Source organism: Zingiber officinale, chromosome 2A (genome assembly GCF_018446385.1).
Source record: "Zingiber officinale cultivar Zhangliang chromosome 2A, Zo_v1.1, whole genome shotgun sequence".
Classification (NCBI taxonomy): domain Eukaryota; kingdom Viridiplantae; phylum Streptophyta; class Magnoliopsida; order Zingiberales; family Zingiberaceae; genus Zingiber; species Zingiber officinale.
In genome coordinates, this window is record NC_055988.1 from 167,141,788 (window position 1) to 167,161,739 (window position 19,952).

General features: G+C 36.3%; 3 protein-coding genes and 1 long non-coding RNA gene across 4 annotated transcripts; 1 reads left to right on the top strand and 3 right to left on the bottom strand.

Moving 5' to 3' along the window:
• The first annotated feature begins 1,209 nt into the window (after positions 1-1,209).
• LOC122043108 (BTB/POZ domain-containing protein At3g19850-like) lies at positions 1,210-3,759 on the top strand. The gene is made up of 4 exons (XM_042603580.1): positions 1,210-1,377; positions 1,456-1,946; positions 2,026-2,656; positions 3,170-3,759. Exons 1-4 carry the CDS (start codon positions 1,315-1,317, stop codon positions 3,566-3,568), a joined length of 1,584 nt encoding a protein of 527 aa, XP_042459514.1. The 5' UTR covers positions 1,210-1,314; the 3' UTR covers positions 3,569-3,759.
• LOC122043109 lies at positions 3,539-8,537 on the bottom strand. The gene is made up of 4 exons (XR_006129444.1): positions 8,392-8,537; positions 6,015-6,295; positions 4,974-5,108; positions 3,539-3,671 (listed from the first exon to the last, which is right to left on the bottom strand). It is a non-coding gene; the product is annotated as an uncharacterized LOC122043109 (long non-coding RNA).
• Positions 8,538-10,469: 1,932 nt separating this feature from the next.
• On the bottom strand, positions 10,470-12,867 carry LOC122043110 (transcription factor ILR3-like). Its single transcript, XM_042603581.1, has 5 exons — positions 12,594-12,867; positions 12,434-12,493; positions 11,696-11,773; positions 11,415-11,577; positions 10,470-10,950 (listed from the first exon to the last, which is right to left on the bottom strand). Exons 1-5 carry the CDS (start codon positions 12,701-12,703, stop codon positions 10,657-10,659), a joined length of 705 nt encoding a protein of 234 aa, XP_042459515.1. The 5' UTR covers positions 12,704-12,867; the 3' UTR covers positions 10,470-10,656.
• Positions 12,868-14,338: 1,471 nt separating this feature from the next.
• Positions 14,339-17,085, bottom strand: LOC122043111 (ATP-dependent Clp protease adapter protein CLPS2, chloroplastic-like). The gene is made up of 4 exons (XM_042603582.1): positions 16,797-17,085; positions 15,400-15,498; positions 14,799-14,908; positions 14,339-14,710 (listed from the first exon to the last, which is right to left on the bottom strand). The coding sequence occupies exons 1-4, from the start codon at positions 17,044-17,046 to the stop codon at positions 14,627-14,629; spliced, it is 543 nt and encodes a 180-aa protein (XP_042459516.1). The 5' UTR covers positions 17,047-17,085; the 3' UTR covers positions 14,339-14,626.
• Positions 17,086-19,952: the final 2,867 nt, after the last annotated feature.

Sequence of the window (19,952 nt, forward strand, 5' to 3'; positions counted from 1 at the left end):
AAATCAATGAACTTATCCAAGTACACACTTAACTTTCAATAGTATTTTTTTTTTAAAAAAAAAAGTTCACTAAACTTTTTGTGTTTATCAAACGACACACTTATTTTTTTTAAAAAAATATCATCCTTTTAAATAATAATAATAATAAAAAACTCATCGACACATGCAATTCGTGGGCAGTGGGCAAGTTGTTGCGGTCGTGGCCAATCATTGCAAGCACCAGTCGTGGCCGTTGGCACTCCAAACCTGGTATCGATTAGATAAAATGATAATTTATTAAATTGCATAGTCAAATTTCATAAATACTAAAACATACAATCATTTTCTATTATATCCATCTTTTATAAAGAATCGATCGTCCATAACTCGCCAGTAACTAAAAAAACAATCATAGTAAGATTTATTAAAATGTTAAGAGAAAATAGAATCATAATCCATAAAGAATAATTTTAAAATTAAAATTAATCATTTCAAAATTAGACGAAAAATTATGGATAAAAAAATAACAGATGTACCTTTTATCATTTATAAAATTATATCATATATAAAAAAAATAAAATATATATCATTTTTAACTCATAAAATTATATCATATATCTAAAAAAAAAATGATACATATATCAATTATATAAAAAAAATGATACATATATCAATTATACCACATAACCACATGTACCGACCTCCTTCAGTCAAGGAAACAAGCTACAGAAAAAAAATATTTCTTTCCCTTTTTATTTTCTTCGTACATTTCTAAATTTATTTCATCATTTTTCTCTAAATTTATTTCATCCATAAATCGTCCACTCTTTCGCGTAAAGAGAGCTGCTAAATTTTCTAAAGAGCTTGTGGACAAAAACCTCTTAACGCTGTGGATCTTACATATCTCAAAAACACTTTAAATCAAATTGTGTAATGTAATCATGTCATTACCCATGCATTTCATATCCTAAATATAAAACTATAAAAGTTTAAAATTGATACAGCATTTAAGAAGTTTTATCACAAATAGTTCATAAGAAAATTTAAAACATAATAATTAAAAAAATCTAATTATTGATTGCTAAGCACTCCGATTTATAAAGAAATGACATAATGAAAAATAATAATTATAAATTTTGTAACAAAAGATGAAATCGTCAAAGGATAATTATAAATATGAAAGATGAAAATATTATTCAAAGTTATATTTTAGAAAATAAGTGAGTGCTTTTAGTAAATGGCTGATCCAATACCTTCATTACACGATTCCCATCCTATGCTCCATCACTGAACTCCTCCCCTTCCTCTCTCTCTCCGGCACGTCAGTCTTCAGCAATGCAGGAGCTTTGTGATCTCAAGGTCCTCGTCAACGACCAGCACACCTTCTTCCTCCACCAGGTTCTACTCCTTTTTTTTTCTAATTAAGGAAAGAAAAAAAGAACTTTCCTTTGACAGTGACCTGAATCGTCGTCGCAGAGAGTGATCTGTGCCTTCTCAGGCAAGATGAGGAAGCTGGTGAAGCAAGAAAACCAGAAGAAGAAGAAGAAGAAGAAGAAGAGCATCAGCGTCGGAGAGTTCCCCGGAGGGCCCTGTGGGTTCGAGCTCGTGTCGAGATTCTGCTACAACAATGGCAGCATCGACCTCACGCCCTCAAACGTCGCGCTCCTCCACTGCTCCGCCGTCGCGCTCGACATGGCCGACACCCTCCTGGAGCAGACCTCCGCGTTCCTGGACGGCGCCGCCGGATGGCAGTGGAGCGACGCCCTCGCCGCGCTCAGGAGCTGCGAGGCCTTCTTCCCCGCCGCCAACTCCTGCGGCCTCCTCCGCAGGCTCATCTCTTCTCTCACCTCAAGAATACCCCTCGATCGCACGGCGCCGATCCCTCCTCCTCCTTCTTCTTCCTCCTCCGCCGCCTCCACCTCCCCGGAGTCATCCATGGCGACGCCCTCCGACTCACTGCAGAAGAAGTAAGTCCTAACAAATAAGAAGAAGGCGATCGATTCCATCGCCAGAAAATTTACATTCTCCGGGTCCGTTTTGTCGCAGAGAGTGGTGGTTCGATGAGCTCGCCGTCTTGGCGCCGATCACGGTGGAGGAAATGGCGAGGAGCTTGGAGGCGTTCATGGCCGACAACAAGAGCCTGCTCCTGACCAGGTTCCTCCTGCACTACCTCAAGTCAGTGGGCCAGAGGCCGGGCTCGAGGAAGGAGATGGAGGCGGCGGTCGGCGGGCTCGCAGAGACTGCAGTGCACGGGGTGGTGGCCATCGGGAGGTCGACGCCGGGAGCCTTCTCGTGCAGAGGCCTGTTCTGGGTGCTGCGCGTGGTCACCGGCCTAGGGGTGAGCCGGGAGGTCAGGGACGAGCTAGAGAAGCTGATGGGGCAGGTGCTGGACCAGGCCACGCTGGATGACCTGCTGGTGTCAGGCCATGGCGTGGTGTTTGATGTGAACTTGGTGGTGAGGTTGGTGAGGATATTTGCGGGCGGCGCCGCCGGCGCCGGTGAGATGGAGTTGCAGAGGATGAGGAAGGTGGGGAGGCTGATGGACAAGTACTTGGGGGAGATCTGCCCTGACCAGAGCTTGAAGGTGGGCAAGTTCCTTGAGGTGGCCGAGGCATTGCCGGACTCTGCGAGGGACTGCTTTGATGGGGTCTATAGGGCCATGGACATCTACCTTCAGGTAATGAATGATTAACTGCTCATGGATTTTGCTATTTGAATACTAAATTCTAAATGCTAAACTCTAAATTCTAAATACCTGATGGATATTTCTAACTGTGGAGGGCTTTCGAGTGTGTAAACATTCCTAAGCAAATGACCGAAACTAAATCGATAGGCACTTCATGTGATTTGCACACAAAGGCGCACACTTCCTATTTCTTTAGATTCATGCTTCACTTTAAGGATCCCAAACCTTAAATCGAACTGTCGCTCGGGGACCTTATAGATCTTTCTAACGATAGGGGGATTTCAAGTGTAACCATTCCTAAGTGATCAACCAAAGTTAAATCGATAGTGACTTCTTGTGGCTCGGCCGCGAAAGCACACCCTTCCTCTTTCTTTAGATTCATGCTTCCCTTTTGGGTTTTGAGATTTGCACATTGTTTAGATAGTTGAGCATTCAAGCTTGAAGCATGTTTGATCATAGGTTGATGCTCGAAACTAGAAATCTCTTTTTTTTATGGTTATGCAGTCGCACCCGGGGTTATCTGGGGAGGAGGTGGCGAAGCTGTGTCGCTGCCTCAACTACGAGAAGCTCACTCTCGAGTCCTGCAAAGACCTAGCTAAAAGTAGGAGAATTCCACCCGGAATTGCAGTGCAAGCATTGGTTTCCCAACGATCCAAGCTACACATGGAAACCACCACCACCACCACCACAACTACTGCAGAGACGACACTGTGTTCTCCGACAGTAGCACCAGATGACGAGGAGGAAAAGGAACGGCTGAGGGAAGAAATGCATCGGATGGAAAGGAAGGTGAAGGAGCTGGAAAAGGTGTGCAAGAGCTTGAAGGGCCAGATGACTAAGATGGCCAAGAAGTCTTTGAGCCATGGCAACATAAGCCGGGGTGGAATGCCAAAGCTCTGCTGAAGAGAGGTTTTCCTCTCTTTGTTAGAATTTTTTTTCTCTAGATCATTTGTAAAGCTCTTACTGCAATTCATGAATCACATACCTCCTGATCTGGATCTGGAACCTGAAAGAAATGCATATAAAACGGTATTAGAAAGTTTTACGATAGTGTTTCCTATGAGAAAAGAAAATATAGACAAAAATAAAGTGGCAAAAGAGATCTATGTTCATCTTTTCCTCCATTTTCTTGGATAGAATTGTGCATCTATATCTTTGACTACTAAAGAAAGAGGAACAATCATAGAAAATATGAATCCATGTTGAAACTTGATGTCATGAAGTACATTTTACGATGAAATAGTTAATGCTCTCCGACAACCGGAAGCAAGACCACCCACAGAATGAAGCTCTCGGAAAGAATCAATGCAAGATCAAGATCACAATAGGTCCACCCTAAATCAAGCTTTTTGAAAGAATGAGCACACAAACAAAAACATCGCATCTTCAGCAATCGATATCTTAATGACACCGTGAACCTAACCAACCTCCCCTTGTTTTTTCAAACAAAGAAACCAATATAAACGACTAGATTGACAGCATTGGAAGATTGTGAAACAAATAAAAGTTAGAACCATTGGGCAGTAAAATATAAAGCTATCAATCATCATTTTGTTTCATTTGCAGATGCATGTGTAAGTTCCACTGAAACTTCATTATCAGGAGACATGCTTTTGCAATCATCAAGGCTGAATTAGCACAAGGACAAAGATTTATTTGTAGGATCACATGCAAAGGGGGCTGATAAAACAATGCCTCAAGGATTAGGGCATACCTTGTCTTATTTATTGGACCACTAATTTTGTTTTATGTTAGTGCATTAGGAAAGCATAATTGTACTTATCGAGTAATCAGAGTGTTTTTTCCTTAAAAAAGAATGAAAGTGTCAGTCAGAAAACCTTGTGCCGGCATGTTAGCAAATCTACTGGTTTCCTGAAAGGGAAGACAAGGGTAAAAGAACAGCAGTTTCAGAGATTGAATGAAGTTTCAAGACTCATTTGTTCAGGGAGCCCACCTGTGTCGACTATGTTTAGGATGGCAATGGGTCGAACACTCGTGATTTGTAAAACTATTTCAGTTCATATCTATTGAAATAAATAGATAACCGACTTACTAAAGATCTGTACAATAGTGATACCAATCTTGCCATAAATATTTGAATAAATCGATAATCAAATTCTTATAGAAGGTAAAAAATTGTTGTTGATTGATATCAAATAACAAACATATCAGACATATTACTTCAGGTTTGCGAGATTAATGCAAAATTTAGTATTCAACTCTAGAGAACATAATTCTTCAGCTAGGGAAGATTTTGCAAATATATTCCCAATAGTTGGAGTTGCATGTGCAACGATTAAGAAAATACCTCTTTTTTCAGTTGGATATTCTACAATCTATAGTACTTTTTTTCTGATCAGAGTTGCTAGATCCATTCCACTAAAATTTGAATCGCCTGCTACGACTATTTGCTCCAAAGCCTCACGGGATAACCCATCAAATACTGTTAAGACAAAATAATTGCAGAGTTTATATTGTGATTAACTTTGAGTATGTGCATATTTAATAGAACAATAAAGCAAAACTGCAAAATCTTTGAAACATATAGAAGAGAGAGCAAACATTGAAACCATTATTGAACACATCTATGAAAAAAAAGGACAGAAATATAACAAAACCTTCAATGAGACATGGAACTGGACGACGTGACTACAAAGGAAAAGCAGTCTACATTGTGAAAAAAAACTACACGACATGCTAATCAAACTCTTACAGGTACTGCAGTCCTGGCACCATACTGTTCTTTGGAAATATCTAAGAGAATCAAACTTGTCTAGGTTGGCAAACAATAAGTTCATGATATTTTTTTTTTTGCAGTTTTTAGAAAATAAAAAACCCACTAAAACTTAGAAAGAAAAAATTGATATTTATCACATCATTTACCTCTAATAAATTTAAACTAGTAAAAAAAATCAATTAATGCTAAATATTAGTTTTACATCTCTTTCTAGCTTTTAAATTTTATTTACTAAAAAACAAAAGAAAATCTTCCTTAAACAAACAAGGCCATAGTAAATATGCTAAGTTTCACAATCCTTCCTTTCCTTCCATGCTTGTTTTGTAAGCCTCATCTATGTGACTGTACTCTGCTTCTGATCAGAGGATTTGTTACCATTTGGTGTATTCACTATTTACACATTTAATCTGAGACTCCTAGCCTCTGTTCTTCTGAAAAAATGGAATCCTCATAAAACTGTGATGGTATCACATAAACAGATATACAGTATCATCAACTATTCAAAACAAAAACAACCTGTAAAAACATATGAGAGCATAGAGGTAGTTTTTGCTTGTAAAAATCCAGAATGAACAACAAATGAAGAAATTTTTTTTACTAAAGTACATCTACCTTTTCACTTTCTTTGTCCTTGTCATCATCTTTTGCGCTGTTTGATTCAGCTTCACCATTATTAACTTCTCTTACAAAAACCAGCCTAGAAATTTGTCCTTTTTGATGATTACTACTGAGCTGTTGATTTATGGAATATGAAGTTCCAGCAGAAAGAAACTCTGTGCCTTAACATCCCAACATTGTATTATACTTAGTCTGGTGACTCTGGTCTTTGTGAAACTATTGAAAACTTGAATTGGTAAATTTCGAGGGTTGCCTGAGATAATACTCGTCATATCCTGCAACCAAATTACATGCTACTTAACTATGGGATGCAAATCATATTAAATCACAAAAAACCAAATCTACAAAATGAAACAACAAAATTTCGACCTGAAAAATATAGTTACATGATAGATGCCATTAACGCCAGCAATAAGTGGATTGCTAGCAAGTGAATGTATGACTTCTATTGGAACTCATAAAATGTAAGAGGGAGGAAAAGTCTTTGGATTTGGATGACAGACACAATTACAAATACATGGATGTCACAGTCCAGAAGAGAGAGTATTAAAACATGTACATTCTATCATATTCTTCTTAGAAGTCAGAATTGTTCTAGAGAAATTTCCCAAGAAGAAAAATCTAATTCATTGCAGAGTCGCCCGCCAATTCACAATCGCACTGCATACAACACTTGAGCAAGATAAAGCAATGTAAACATCAAGTAATAGTCTTGGAGTGGCAACACTGCCTACAAGTCTTGTAAATTAACCAAAAGATTTCATGAATTCTCTTCAGACTGTATGTCTAATTTGAGTGTCCAACTCTTGCTTGCATTTGCACTGGTCAGGTATTGCATTCACTCCAACTGTGTGAAGCATCAATGAGCAAGGAAAAAAAAAGGGCAAAAGTCAAAAGAGTGCCCCATTTTGATTTTTTATCAAAAGGGCACCTGACCTCCTATAAAATGACATAATTGTCCTCTTCATCTCCCACCTAAACCCTGAACTGGTCAGGCACATTGTAGCAGTTACGAACCCGTAGCTGCTACATAGTTATAGCAACTATGGTTTCATAGCTGCTACAACATGAAAAAAAAAATTTAAGACTAAAATTTTCAGAACCTTTGAAAAGATTTAAACAACGTTTTTTTAGCTTCAAACATAGCCATTATGGTTTCCACCCCATATCTAGTTGTAGATCTTTGAACGAACTTTGATTTGATATATTGTGCGTCTCGTGATTTAACCTGAGTCAAAAGTTATGACCACTCAAAGTTTAGGGTTTAACATTCATATTGTAGTGGTCATGAAACCGTAGTTGCTACAACTATATAACAACCACGAAACCATACCTGTTACAACTATATAGCAGCTTGGTTGTAGCAGCTATGGTTTCGTAACTGCTACAATGTGAATGTTAATTCCTAAATTTTGAGAGGTCATAACTTTTGACTTAGGTTGAACTATGAGACGCACAATATATCAAATCAAAGCTTGTTCAGAGATCTACAACTAGTTTCAGGGTGGAATCCGTATAGGCCAGGTTTCAAGCTCAAAAAATATTATTTAAATCCTTTTCGAAGGCTCTGAACAACTCTAGTGTTAAAAAAAAGTTCATGTTGTAGCAGATACGAAGTCATAGCTGCAACAATTTTATGGTAGTTCAATTGTAGCAGCTACGAAACTGTAGCTGCTACAACTATATAGCAACTACAGATTCGTAGCTGCCACAACGCGTCGATTTAGATGGAAAAAATAGGAGAGAGATAATAATGGAAATAAAGTTGCTACTGTGTGGTGGAGGGTAGTTGTATAATTGTGCATGGAGGTGGGGTGGTGCCATTTTAATAAAAAAAAATGAATGAATAAAATCAGGTGTTATCTTGATGATTCCCACCAAAAAAATGCATTTTGATTTTTGAATGAATAGTTCAATAAAGAAGAAAGAGATAAAAACGAATCGACAACTTCTGCTAGAAATCAAAGTCCTATTAAATTCTATAATAGATGAAACAAGATCGAATAGGCATCCAGATATACCAAGACCCTCATTTTTACAGTTATGAAACAGTAAATGCTATAGTGCACACAGAATTCCTTGGATTTCTTAAACGTGCAAGATGAAAAACCTAATTTAAGGAAACGATTTAAAGAAACGCAATCATACTGATTTGAACAGCAATAAACCCACATTGATAATAGGAAACCTTGGCACTAGAATCGCTAACAGTCACGAAATTGTAAGAAAAACTCTCTCTGATACAGTGCCCTAAGATTCGAACTCTACGTTTTCCAGAATCATATAATTGAAATCAAAATCTGAAAGCTCGATCTAGAGATGTCTCAGTTTCCTCATCCAGAAAGCGATAAAAGTGGGAGAAACGACGTACCTGACGTAGATCATGCAGCGGCGACGGATCGGGAGATGCGGCGGAGAAACCCTACTGATCGGCGGCCTCAGAGACGTGTAGAAGCGGGGAGGGAGTAGGCTTTGAGGCTAAGAAGAGTAACGGAAGGCGAAATGGACGCCAAGCGAACCTACTATACTTGTAAGTAAATTATGAATTATTTGTATATAAATAATATTGAGAAAAAATTAAAAGAGCATTTCTTTTTTTATTGAAATCGTCGGAAAAATATTTTCTAAAATAAAAAAAAAAATTGAGATGAAATATCATACTATTTTAATAACAAATAAATTAGACAAAAGTCAAAAGGTTTTATTCTAAAAAAATTATCCCAATCACATCCCATTTTAATTATTTTTTAACAAAAGGTACATGTAACTCAAATACTCTACGCTTCAAGCAGTTAAAAATTTATAGTTACTATAATGGCAGCTGCTATACTATAATTAAGTTGTCATATAATTATAATAGTTATAATTTTAGTTGTTATATAGTTATAGTAGATATCATTCCATAGTTGCTATAATATAAAAAAACTAAAATTAAAATTATTTGGAATTTTTTAAAAAATTTAAATGATAATTTTTTAAATCTAAAATCTAGTCGTTACAAGTTATACCATAATTAGTGGTAGATTTCTGAACGAATTTTTATTGCATATATATCGCATGATTCAATTCAAATTAAAAGTTATCAAAGATTAGGATTTAACATTCATGTTGCAACAGTTATAAAATCATAGTTGCTACAACTACGTAGCTACTATATTATGCGTCACATGATTTAAGATAAGTCAAAAACTATAATCTCTCAAAATTTAAAATTTAACATTCATATTATAACAGTTATAAAATCATAATTACTATAACTACATATTACTACAACTACATAGTTATTATAAATGTATGACTATTTAGTTGTAGTAGCTACAAAATAATAGTTATTACAATGTGAATGATAAATTTTAAATTTTTAAAAATTATAATTTTTAATTCAGATTTAATCATAAGTCGCACAGTAGGTTAAATAGATGTTATGTGATACTCGCAACCATCCAATTTGAGGCTAAAAATTAATGTTTAAATTATTTTCGAATATTTTTCGAACAATTTTAATTTAAAAAAAAAATCTCATGGTGTAAAAACTACGAACCCGTCGATTTAAGCGAGCCAAATTAAGAGAGATAATAATCTGTATAAACTCCTACCGTACAGTACAATGGAGACAGTAGGTACATCTTTTTATATAAAAAAAAACAACATGCGACGTTAAATTGGATAAAAAGCAAGCTCATTTTGCTTTTGCCTTAAAAAAAAAAAAGACAATCTTTTACTATTCTAATTATTAAACTATATCGAGCTCAAATGAATTCAAACACCCTGAATAACAAAAACTAAGTTTGAATCGCGATTTTAGCAACTTAATTTTATTTTCGACTTAGGAATAAAATGAACATGAAAAATGAATTTTAGATGAATGGAGATAGTTTCAATCAAAATTATTAATAAAAAAGAGATTCAAAATTCAAGAAAGATCAATTTTCACTGATTTTTGATCCACTTGAAATTGAGAGCATTCTTTTCCCACCCGATTTAACTCTCCCGTCACCACCTATCACGAATCCAACAGTGAGTTCACGACAAGCTCACAGACATGGCCCAGCCACGAGTCCGAACTACGTCACCGCAAGCTCACGGCCAAGTCGTCACAAGTTCTTTGCTTTTCCTTTTTCTTCCTGCAGTTCGCTTATTTTCCTCTACTCGTTAAACCTTACCAAATTGACTAACCCAACCTGTTAAGCTGAAGCAAGCTCACCAACATGGCTGAGCCACGAGCCTATAACTAAATCACCACAAACTCATGACCAGTGGCGGATCCAGACAAAAAAGGAAGAGGATGCTCAAAAAAAGGAACTAGAGCTTGTCTTCCTTCTCGCTGTCCCTCGGACTGCAACATACTAGTAGAATTTTTCGGGAGCAAGGAATTACTCAAGCACACCCCCGCTCCCCCCTAGATCCGCCACTGCTCATGGCTAGCTTGTTAAACCTTACTCAATCGACTAACCCCAACTGGTTAAGCTGAAGCATTCATTACCTGCTGTAAAGAAATGCTACAGGTAAACTCTTACATTTTGGAGGCTTACAAAGCTGGCAATTCAAGGAGTTGATTAATTAAAGTGTCAGGCAACTCTCATGCTTGCTGCGACATGAACAAGGGAATAGCATTTTAAGTGTTGGCAGCGAGATGTTAAGCATGAGGAGGCCAAAGCTTGGTGTCTTGTGTGGTATCCATGACGGCAGGCGGAAGCCACTGCCACATAGCCATGCCAGGATAAGCCGCGAAGTGTGCTGGCTTGTTTGGAGGGGCCTGGACGCAAGGCGGAGCAAATGCAGCTGGGGCGGCGGCAGCATCAGGATGGAATGCGAGTGGATGAGGGATGTAGCTTGCTGGAGGCATGCTCATAGCCTTGATTTGTTGTTCTAGCTTCTCTTTGTCGGCCTTCAGTTTCATCTTCTCGTCTCGAAGCTCATGTTTTTCCGCCTATGTTAATGAGAGTTAGCTGTGTTAAGGAATTTGAGTGCAGACTTGAAACATTGCACTTTTAAACCGAAAAGTCTAGTCTGCAAATATTTGTCTTAAAGAACAACAAAGCCAAAAACTATTTGTCGTCCCCTCCAACTACGGCACACACACACCACTCATTCCTCCAGACCACCATGAATTGGAGAAGAAAAGGAAGGATGAAACTTTTCATGACTTTCCCAGTGTCCGGTATTTAACTAACAGCACGAAGTACATGTATCACCATTTCACTAACTTAACATCATAGTTTCTGCATCCTAAGTTAAATATTTTTGTGAGTCTATATATAGAAACCAATCTCGATAGAGATATCCCACCACAAACCAAATAATGTTCCGTGTATAAACTTATTCGTAAGTTATCAATACAATGGTGGATCATCGTGAACAGAGCGAAAAAGAACATAAGGATAGGGGTCGGACCTTTAGATCCTTGATCATAGCTTGGAGTTTTTCATTTGACTTCTTTAGTTCTTCTGCTTCAGCTTTTAACTGCGTCAAAACACGAACAGCATCGCTCAGAATTGATGCTTTGTCAGACTTAGGAGGTCTACCAGGGTCCAAGATCGAAGACAGCTCTGAGAACCTAAGTAACAATTTCTTTGGCAATTAAAGTTGTTCACTTGACAGAAGAATGCATAAATTAACCATGTGAATCACAAGAAAACTATGATTTTGCAAGACATTAGTTTAAGAACAAGCACCTGTCATTCAACTTATCCCGCCGTATTTTTTCACGACAAGCTTTCGACTTAGGCCCAGTGCACGAGCCATCTCTTACCCTGTAAAATTAGAGTGCAAGAAAATTTAAGATGCCCACATAAAAGAATGCCACTGTCAAATGATGCAACCCAACAATCCAATTTAGGAAGATGGGAAACACCAAAATCAGCACAAGCATGGTGCTGGAAAACCATGAGAAATTAACCAGACCGGAACAAGCTTGGTTCTTGGCTATGGTTTAAAATTCTTGATATGTTCTACATAAGATAAACATCAATCAATCTTCCTCCCCCTCCATAATTATTTGAACAAAGAAAAAAAAAAGGGCATAATTTTAGGGTTCTTACTAATTTTTAAGAAGACTCACATGATAGATATGGAAGTACTAGTAGTAGTTCTTCTGGAAGCAGGATATATGTACCGAGAGTAGTTCCCTTCCATAAGTATTTAAACAATGAAAAAGGCATAATTTTCTGTCTTTTTTTAAGGAGATTCATATGATATTTATGGAAAAACAAAGCAGGTACCAGGAGTAGTTAGACATGATACAGATGTAAAAACATCTAAGCTTGTTTGTTTTATGATCTAAATTAGGACGAAAATCAAAAGTAGAAAAGAAAATGAGCATAATTCAATTCCTTATAAAATTTATGTTCATATCAACACACAAAAAAAAAAAATTAACGCAGAATCAAACCCTAGATCGGGAGAACACCAACCTCTTCCTCGAGCTTTCGACGGCACGACCATCAGCTGCGCAAGCCTCCTCGCATCCCACCCTGCCAAACACGTTCCATCCCATGCCCATCATTCAAGATACCCAAATCCACCAACTAATAGCACAATCAAAGCGAGAGGGAATAAGAGAAGTTCCCGCACTCGGCGGCGGCGTGAGGCGGCATGCCGCAGAAGCTCTCGATCGCGCACCGCAGCTCGCCGTCCGATCCGCCGGCGTCGATCCAGTAATCGTCGATGGAGTCGGCAGACATGGTAGAAGGGCGGGGAGAGGAGCAGCGCGGCTTCCCGTCGATCCGATCAAGGGAAGAGAAGCAAAACAATGCGTAAGGGAGAAGGAGAGGAAGAGAAGGGGAGGAGAGGAAGAGAAGGGAAGGAAGCGGTTTTGGTTTGGCGTGGAGTTTGGAGAATCGGAGAGCAGAGAAGCGGGTTTTATCGCCTTACTGTGGGCTCTCGAGAAACGAGCGCCAACCAAGGTGGAATCCGGGTTTTATTCAATTGACGACGAAGAAGTTCTAATATTTCACTTTGCACCTCGGTTTGTTTTTCTTTTTATAATATGTTTTTCTTTATTTTCAATGAGATTAATATGTTTTAACCATGAATTTCTTTCCGCCATTGACAATGATTAAAGAGCACTGTGGTACTGAATTTTAAAGACAATCTCATTATAATGTTAAATTTTAAAAAATTAATATTGCTGTGATGTTAATTTTAAAATATAATATTATAGTGACGTTGGTTTTAAATTTTTTTTTTTAATTTTAAAATTAGATGCGTCTTTTAATACTTTTTTAATTTCAAGGTCCTTTCATCAACTGCCGATTTTCTTTTTTGTTATTTTTTTAAACTAAGTAATATGGTTCGATATGCTTGAGTGGGGCTATTTTTTATTTTATTTTTCAAAAAAAAACGCAATAAAATTACGAAATTAGCAAAGCAGTATTTAAAATTTTGTCCTCACTCGAAAATTAAATAGAATAATAATGTGATGTGCACGTGGTATCATTCTGCTATATAAAATAACGTACATAATTAATAAAGTACAAAAGTGATGAAAATTAAATAGAATAATAATGTGATGTGCACGTCATATGCCATTTTCCCTATGACATAATTAATAAATGCAAATTATTTTTCAACAATATTTAAAAGTATCAAAACAACGTCATATCCCATTTTCCTAAAAGAAATATTCTTACTATAATAATAATTTTATCAAAATTATTATAATATAAAATAAAATCACTCAGAATATTGATACATATACAAAGAGGAAGGATTGATGCATTATTATCCTATAATTTAATAGTCATGGATTGAATCGCAAAATTTCTCTTATAATATAAGATGAGATTATGTACCATAAATCTAATAGGGTCGGGCTCGTCTTCTAGATTCCACATTAATGAGAATTTAGTACTATCGGACACTAGATTATCAATAAAACAAAACTCCAACTTAATTAAATGGCTTCAATACTATTGTAATATATTTATTAAAAAAATACTATAGCGTGCGGTAATTCTGTTCAACATTACTGTAATATCTCTAATCAAAACAGCTATAAGGGTAGCAAATTACGATATGCTATAATAATTTTGAATAAAATTGATATTTTCAAGATGAAAAAATAAATCACTGTTTTAATATTTAAAAAAAACTGCAGCACCCTTTCAGTTTTGCCCTTTTATCGGAAGCTTGTTTTAAAATCCTGCATCATGCCATATGCCTCTTCCTATGTTGCATAAGGGGATAAAACATCTGTGAGCACTGCAAACAGAGGGCTAGGCTGGCTTTAACAAGTCTTATTGTATGTGTTAGAAGATATAATTGCAATAAAAGATGATTACACTCACTCTAGGCATCATTCACAATCCATCCACAAATTATGTGAAAAAAAGGTAAATTACGGGATCAGCATAATGCCGACCGCTAAGTTGACTAAGAGGTAGAGGACCATGTATTAGAAGACATTATTGTTGGTATGCAATGTAGATTGAATTTACCATTCAACAACTATTAAATCATGTGCTTACGGAACTGACAAAGAATGTAAAATGAGCAACAAAAAAAAAGAGAAAGATCCGCTCTGTCAAAATTATACTCAATTTGCTAGTCTTCCATAAGATCAATTGAGTGAGAAAATCCATGGGCTTGATGCCACTGCTAGTTCTTCATGTTTCCAAGTTGGAATCTGCTTCTATTGCTGATCGCAATCCATGAAGGGTCATCATTTGGGCGTAGAATTCCGCATGCTCCTGTTCAATTATATAAAAGTAAGCAATAAGCTTGTAGCGACAAATGGGTGGAATTTGATAGTTTGTGTGTTTCGGGCTTTCTGAGCACCTTGACAGTAATGATAACCAATGCGACGCCCATCTCCCGCGATTCATGAAAGAGCTCCCTAGCGAGATCAGAAGTAACTGAAGGAACAACTTGTGGCAACACATTTTTGACTGCAAAAGGGCAAAGGAAGCTTCAGAAGAAATCATTAACAACGATTTTACAGTGTATAATTATTAGATTTCACTAATAAAGTTGACACTTAGGTATTTTCAGGTTCTTGATGACAATTAAAGTTTAGAGATTGAGCAATTGACTAACAAAACACAAATCATTTGTATGATAAATTGATAATAGTATGTTTTTAACCATTAATTTATGATTATCCAAATGTTTAAAGTTTAGATACAAGAAATTTTACATGTTTGATGAAAGCAGCAATAACTATTTGAAAGGATACTAATTCCAAATGTCATTCATCATACATACACACATAAAATTTAAATTTCCCAATCAGTGGGACTGTGAGAAGGTATGTTATGTGTGTGAATAGATGACCAAAAGGATTTATATTTTGTGAAAACTAAGAACCTTATCCTAATGACAAACGACGAGAAACAAAGCTATTGTGCACCTTGAGAGAAAGAAAGAATAATCAACATACCAAGTTTTTCAGTGTGCTTTTGGTCGTCAATAAGCAGAACTTTATAGTTGTCTCCTCTTCCCACTCCCCTCCTTGTAGTAAGCCGACCGATATCCCCACCTAGAACATGAGCAAAAAATTTGGATACATGATTAATTTCAGTGTACCTGGAGCCTAGATTGAAACAAACCAGATGCTACTTGGTTTTTGAAATCATGAAAGAAACTTCAACTAATTTCCTCTCGTGTTTTCACATAAAAACTTTCGACTTAGTTGATGTGATAAGCCTAAGGATAAATTCTAGAGGGTGTTTTGGATATAGATTACTATAGCCATAAGTTGTTGGTTTGATTAACACTGATTTACTTATTAGCTTCTGCTTCACCATTGAAGGTGATGTTCAATCAACATGGTGAATTACACAACACAAAGTAATTGTATCGACACAAAAGGGTGGTCGTTGCATTCCAAGTGACCTCCACAAAGTCCTTTATTTATAATATGATCAACTTTTCCGGTCACCACTAATCCATCCTTGTCGAATAAGAAAATACCAAATCATCCTTCATCTTAAATCACACCACGGTGATATAAGCCAACATTGCACAAATACGGGATGTGGGGAAATAACTGGAGGCATTTGCAGTCAATATTGAATTACTTAAGTTAATACAAAATCAATGTGGCTTAGTTGGAGTTAGATGAACCAAAAAAGTTTTTTTTTTCTTTATCTACACATGTAGACGGCACATATGCAGAGATGTTTTTTTTTCAAAACTATGATATAAGCTATCAACTAATTCCTGGTCACACAACATTGATTTAGTAAATTTTCTTGCAAACAAACAAGAATTTCAAATCATCATTGTGGTTGCATAATCTCTAGAGAGTGTAGATTTGGTTCAAATTGAATGGAACATCAAGAACTTAAGGTAGTGTAGCTATAACAGTCTTACTTTTGAACATGGATTTTTTTAGGACACTTAGAGCACTTGAGATTTTTTTGTTTTGTTCAAGTTTTCATTGAACAAAATAATAGGCGAGAAGGTTGATGATTAAAACTCTCTGCTTTGTATTTGAACTACTAAAAGATTATCTCTAGCATCTACAATGGCCTCTAAAAGTATTGATAAACAATTACAGAATTTTAATCACCATTAATTGTTTTTTCGATAGAATTGTGTCCTTCAAGAAACGCTACCTTAAGTTCTTTGGATCAACAAAAATACCCAGCGTTCATTTTCTTGGCAAAGTGGAAAAAGTTGAGTGCACGTTGAAGCCATGAATGAGAAATAATACATAAATATCGATTTCTATTGATCAAAGAACACAAACGCAACCAAAAAGGGGGGAAATTTTGACGGCAGCTAAAGAAAACAAGATCGATCTACAAGATCATATTAAGATTAGTAGATTACCTTCCTGGACTTGAGGAACGGCATCGAACTGGGACAGATCGAAGGTAGGTCGCTCCAAGAGACCAGATCCTCCCTTCGAATCCCCAAAACCTGCGATCACAGAGATCGGACCGGCAATGGCGGCGGCCAACCTCACGCCGACCATTCGCTTGATCGGGGAAGCGTAGGAGGTGGAAATGGGGAGATAAGGAGGGCAAGGAACGGGCATGGCGAGGAAGAAGTTGACGGCGCCTCTGGAGCTAATCGCCATGGGCAACGACAAAGAAAGCACAAGTGGGAGGAGGGGCTCTATTTGCGATATATATATATTATTCGAGGTTGGCATGGAAAGAATATACGAAGGAGATGGGGTGTCTCTAGTGTAATTTAAAATAATGCAGGGTTTAGATAAATTAATTATTGAATTGGGAAATATCAATTCACTCCTAAAAGTTTTAAAATTTCAATTTCATTATATTTTGTTCACTATTACTTTTAAAAATTAAATACTAAAATATGAATGGTTAGAAAGATCTTTCACCACTTTTAATAAAAAAAATCTTCGCCACTATAGGGTAAAAACAAATAAAATGTTTGTCCCAACATCCTATAGTTATTTCAGGATTAATATAATTATTTCCGGATCAATATAGAAATGATAAATCATAGTAACTAAAAAGATAAATAGATAGAGAATGAATTACATCGGATTAGATTTGACAATTATTTTTTTCCAATGAAAAGATAAATATATATTATCAAAATGTATAATTATATAAAATGATTCTGGAGCATGATCACATACATGTGCTCACTCATGTACCAACTGATTGTGTGCTCATCTTCAGTACCACCTACTGAGCAAAGGTACCAATCAGTATCACCTATGATCTTTGTTCATGCTGCTCATGCCTCGTCATCCTGATATGTATCCATACTCCTTATGCCTATATGTCCTCTTGACTTGGCCACCATGGTGGCAAAAGGTGAATATGCTCGGGGTGAGTGCCCCCGCCAACCCGTCTCATGACCAACACGGAGGAGATAAATCACATACGGCTACTAGCTTTTGTAATAGTGATTAGCACATAAGGGAGATATTTATCTCGACTTTATCGAGATTCGAACCTCAAACCTTATGGTGGTAACACCTCATACGTTAGCCACTAGACCCATCCAAGGGGACATGATAATAAAAGTTGATGTTGAACTTGATAATGATTATTTTGAAAGTGAAATTTCAACCAGGAATTTTAGAGAAAGACATGTGGAAAAGTATGCAAATAACAACTAAACAAAGTTTAAATAGACCTAGTCCTAACCATGAAAAATGGAAAATAACCTTAATTTAATGGTAAAATCTCATTTGGAGTTCACCTAGTCCACTTATGGTGACGAAACATGATCGTGTCAGTAGAGACAATCTTACCGTGCTTAGGAGTGACTGGTCATGTTTTCTACTAGAAACTCCCTTGTTAAGAAGTCAAGTGAATATGGTTGTGTCAGAAAGCATACGTTGTGTAATATCTCATCCTCCTCACTACTAGTCTGTGAGGGTGGAGCGCTACTGGACTACTAATTTTTCTTAACTAACATTGCACACATGTAATTATCAATACATAAACTCTCTAAACATACAACTGATAGCAGCGGAAACACATAAACAACTTATCTCTACATTCTACTCCAGCATATGAATACAACTAAAACTATACATCAATCTAATCATGCTGAAATATATGTATTAATCTGAACATACATGCAACCATTATATAACTCAGATAATAGGTCTAATGTGCATAACAATAAAAAGAAAGAATTCTAAATACATGGCAATCTTAATAAATTCTTATGCTAAATCCCAAGGCTTCTATAGTCCAGGCATCACACATCCATCCGCACCTCCTTGTCACCTTTCTTTGCTATAGTTTTTCCTTTTCTTTATCTGCAGTAAGAGGAAAATGCATCTATAAGCAAAATTGCTTAGTAAGCGCTATCTAACTCACAAAAACTCGAATATGTATGTGGATATACTGAAATCTAAAAACAACTGAATGCTCAAAAGAAGAGACTACTCATGCTCATCTAATAGCAAAAGAAACTTACTGAAATGCTAAACATGTAAAGCTAATCAGAACAACATGCTAGCATAAAAGAAACTAAACTTGCTAAATTTTAAACTTATGTGAAGCTTGTTTTACTTGTTTAAAAACTTATACTTTAATACTTCAAAATAATAATAAATCTGTTCTTGGGCCCAGGCTTAGTACCAAAGCGCGCTCCCTAATAGAAATTGGGGTAGCGACCCACCAGTCCTACGAGGGTAAAGACCTCGGTCTTACCAGGAGCAAGACCTCGGAATTAGTCACCTGGATTTGTTTAACGACAACCTCAGAAGTCGGGTATTAGCCTCTTAAAAAATAAAATTCTTGTTATCTTTTATTACTTCTAATATATATAATGTCTCGGCATTTTAACAAGCACCTTGTGTGCCAAAATCTCTAAAGTCTTGACTTTGGGATCTACTTAAGCCCTTGGCCCTTTTCTTTCTTTTCTTTATATTTCTTATACTTATTAATACCTCTAATAAAAGAATGTTTTTTTAAAAACTGAAATGTTTAAACAAATTCTAACATTGAAATGTATAAACAAAAATCTGCACACTATGCTAATCAAAATTCTGTATGTTATACTAACAAAATTCGGCATTTGTAAGCTTAATAAAATTCTGCACTTGTAAACTTAATAAAATCTGCATTATAAACTTAATAAAATCTGCACTTGTAAGCTTAATAAAATCTGCACTTGTAAGCTTAATAAAATCTGCACTTGTAAGCTTAATAAAATATGCAAATCTAATTAAGCTACTAGAGATCTAATTGGATCTTCTAATGTTAAACCATCAAAACTGTAATGCTAAACAATTCAAAATCTACAATGCTAAACAAATCAAAATCTGTAATGCTACACATAGCTATTCCACACTAAAAATCTGTTAAAGCTTGATACCTATGTAAAGCTTATACTTTTATAGAGCAATAGAGATCTTTAAGCATGTTACAACATGATCTAAACTGGAATACTAAGCCAAAATCGCAAACTGAAAACTAAATCTGCATACTATACTAATCAAGATTCTGCATTCTATACTACACAATTTCTGCATACTATGCAAAC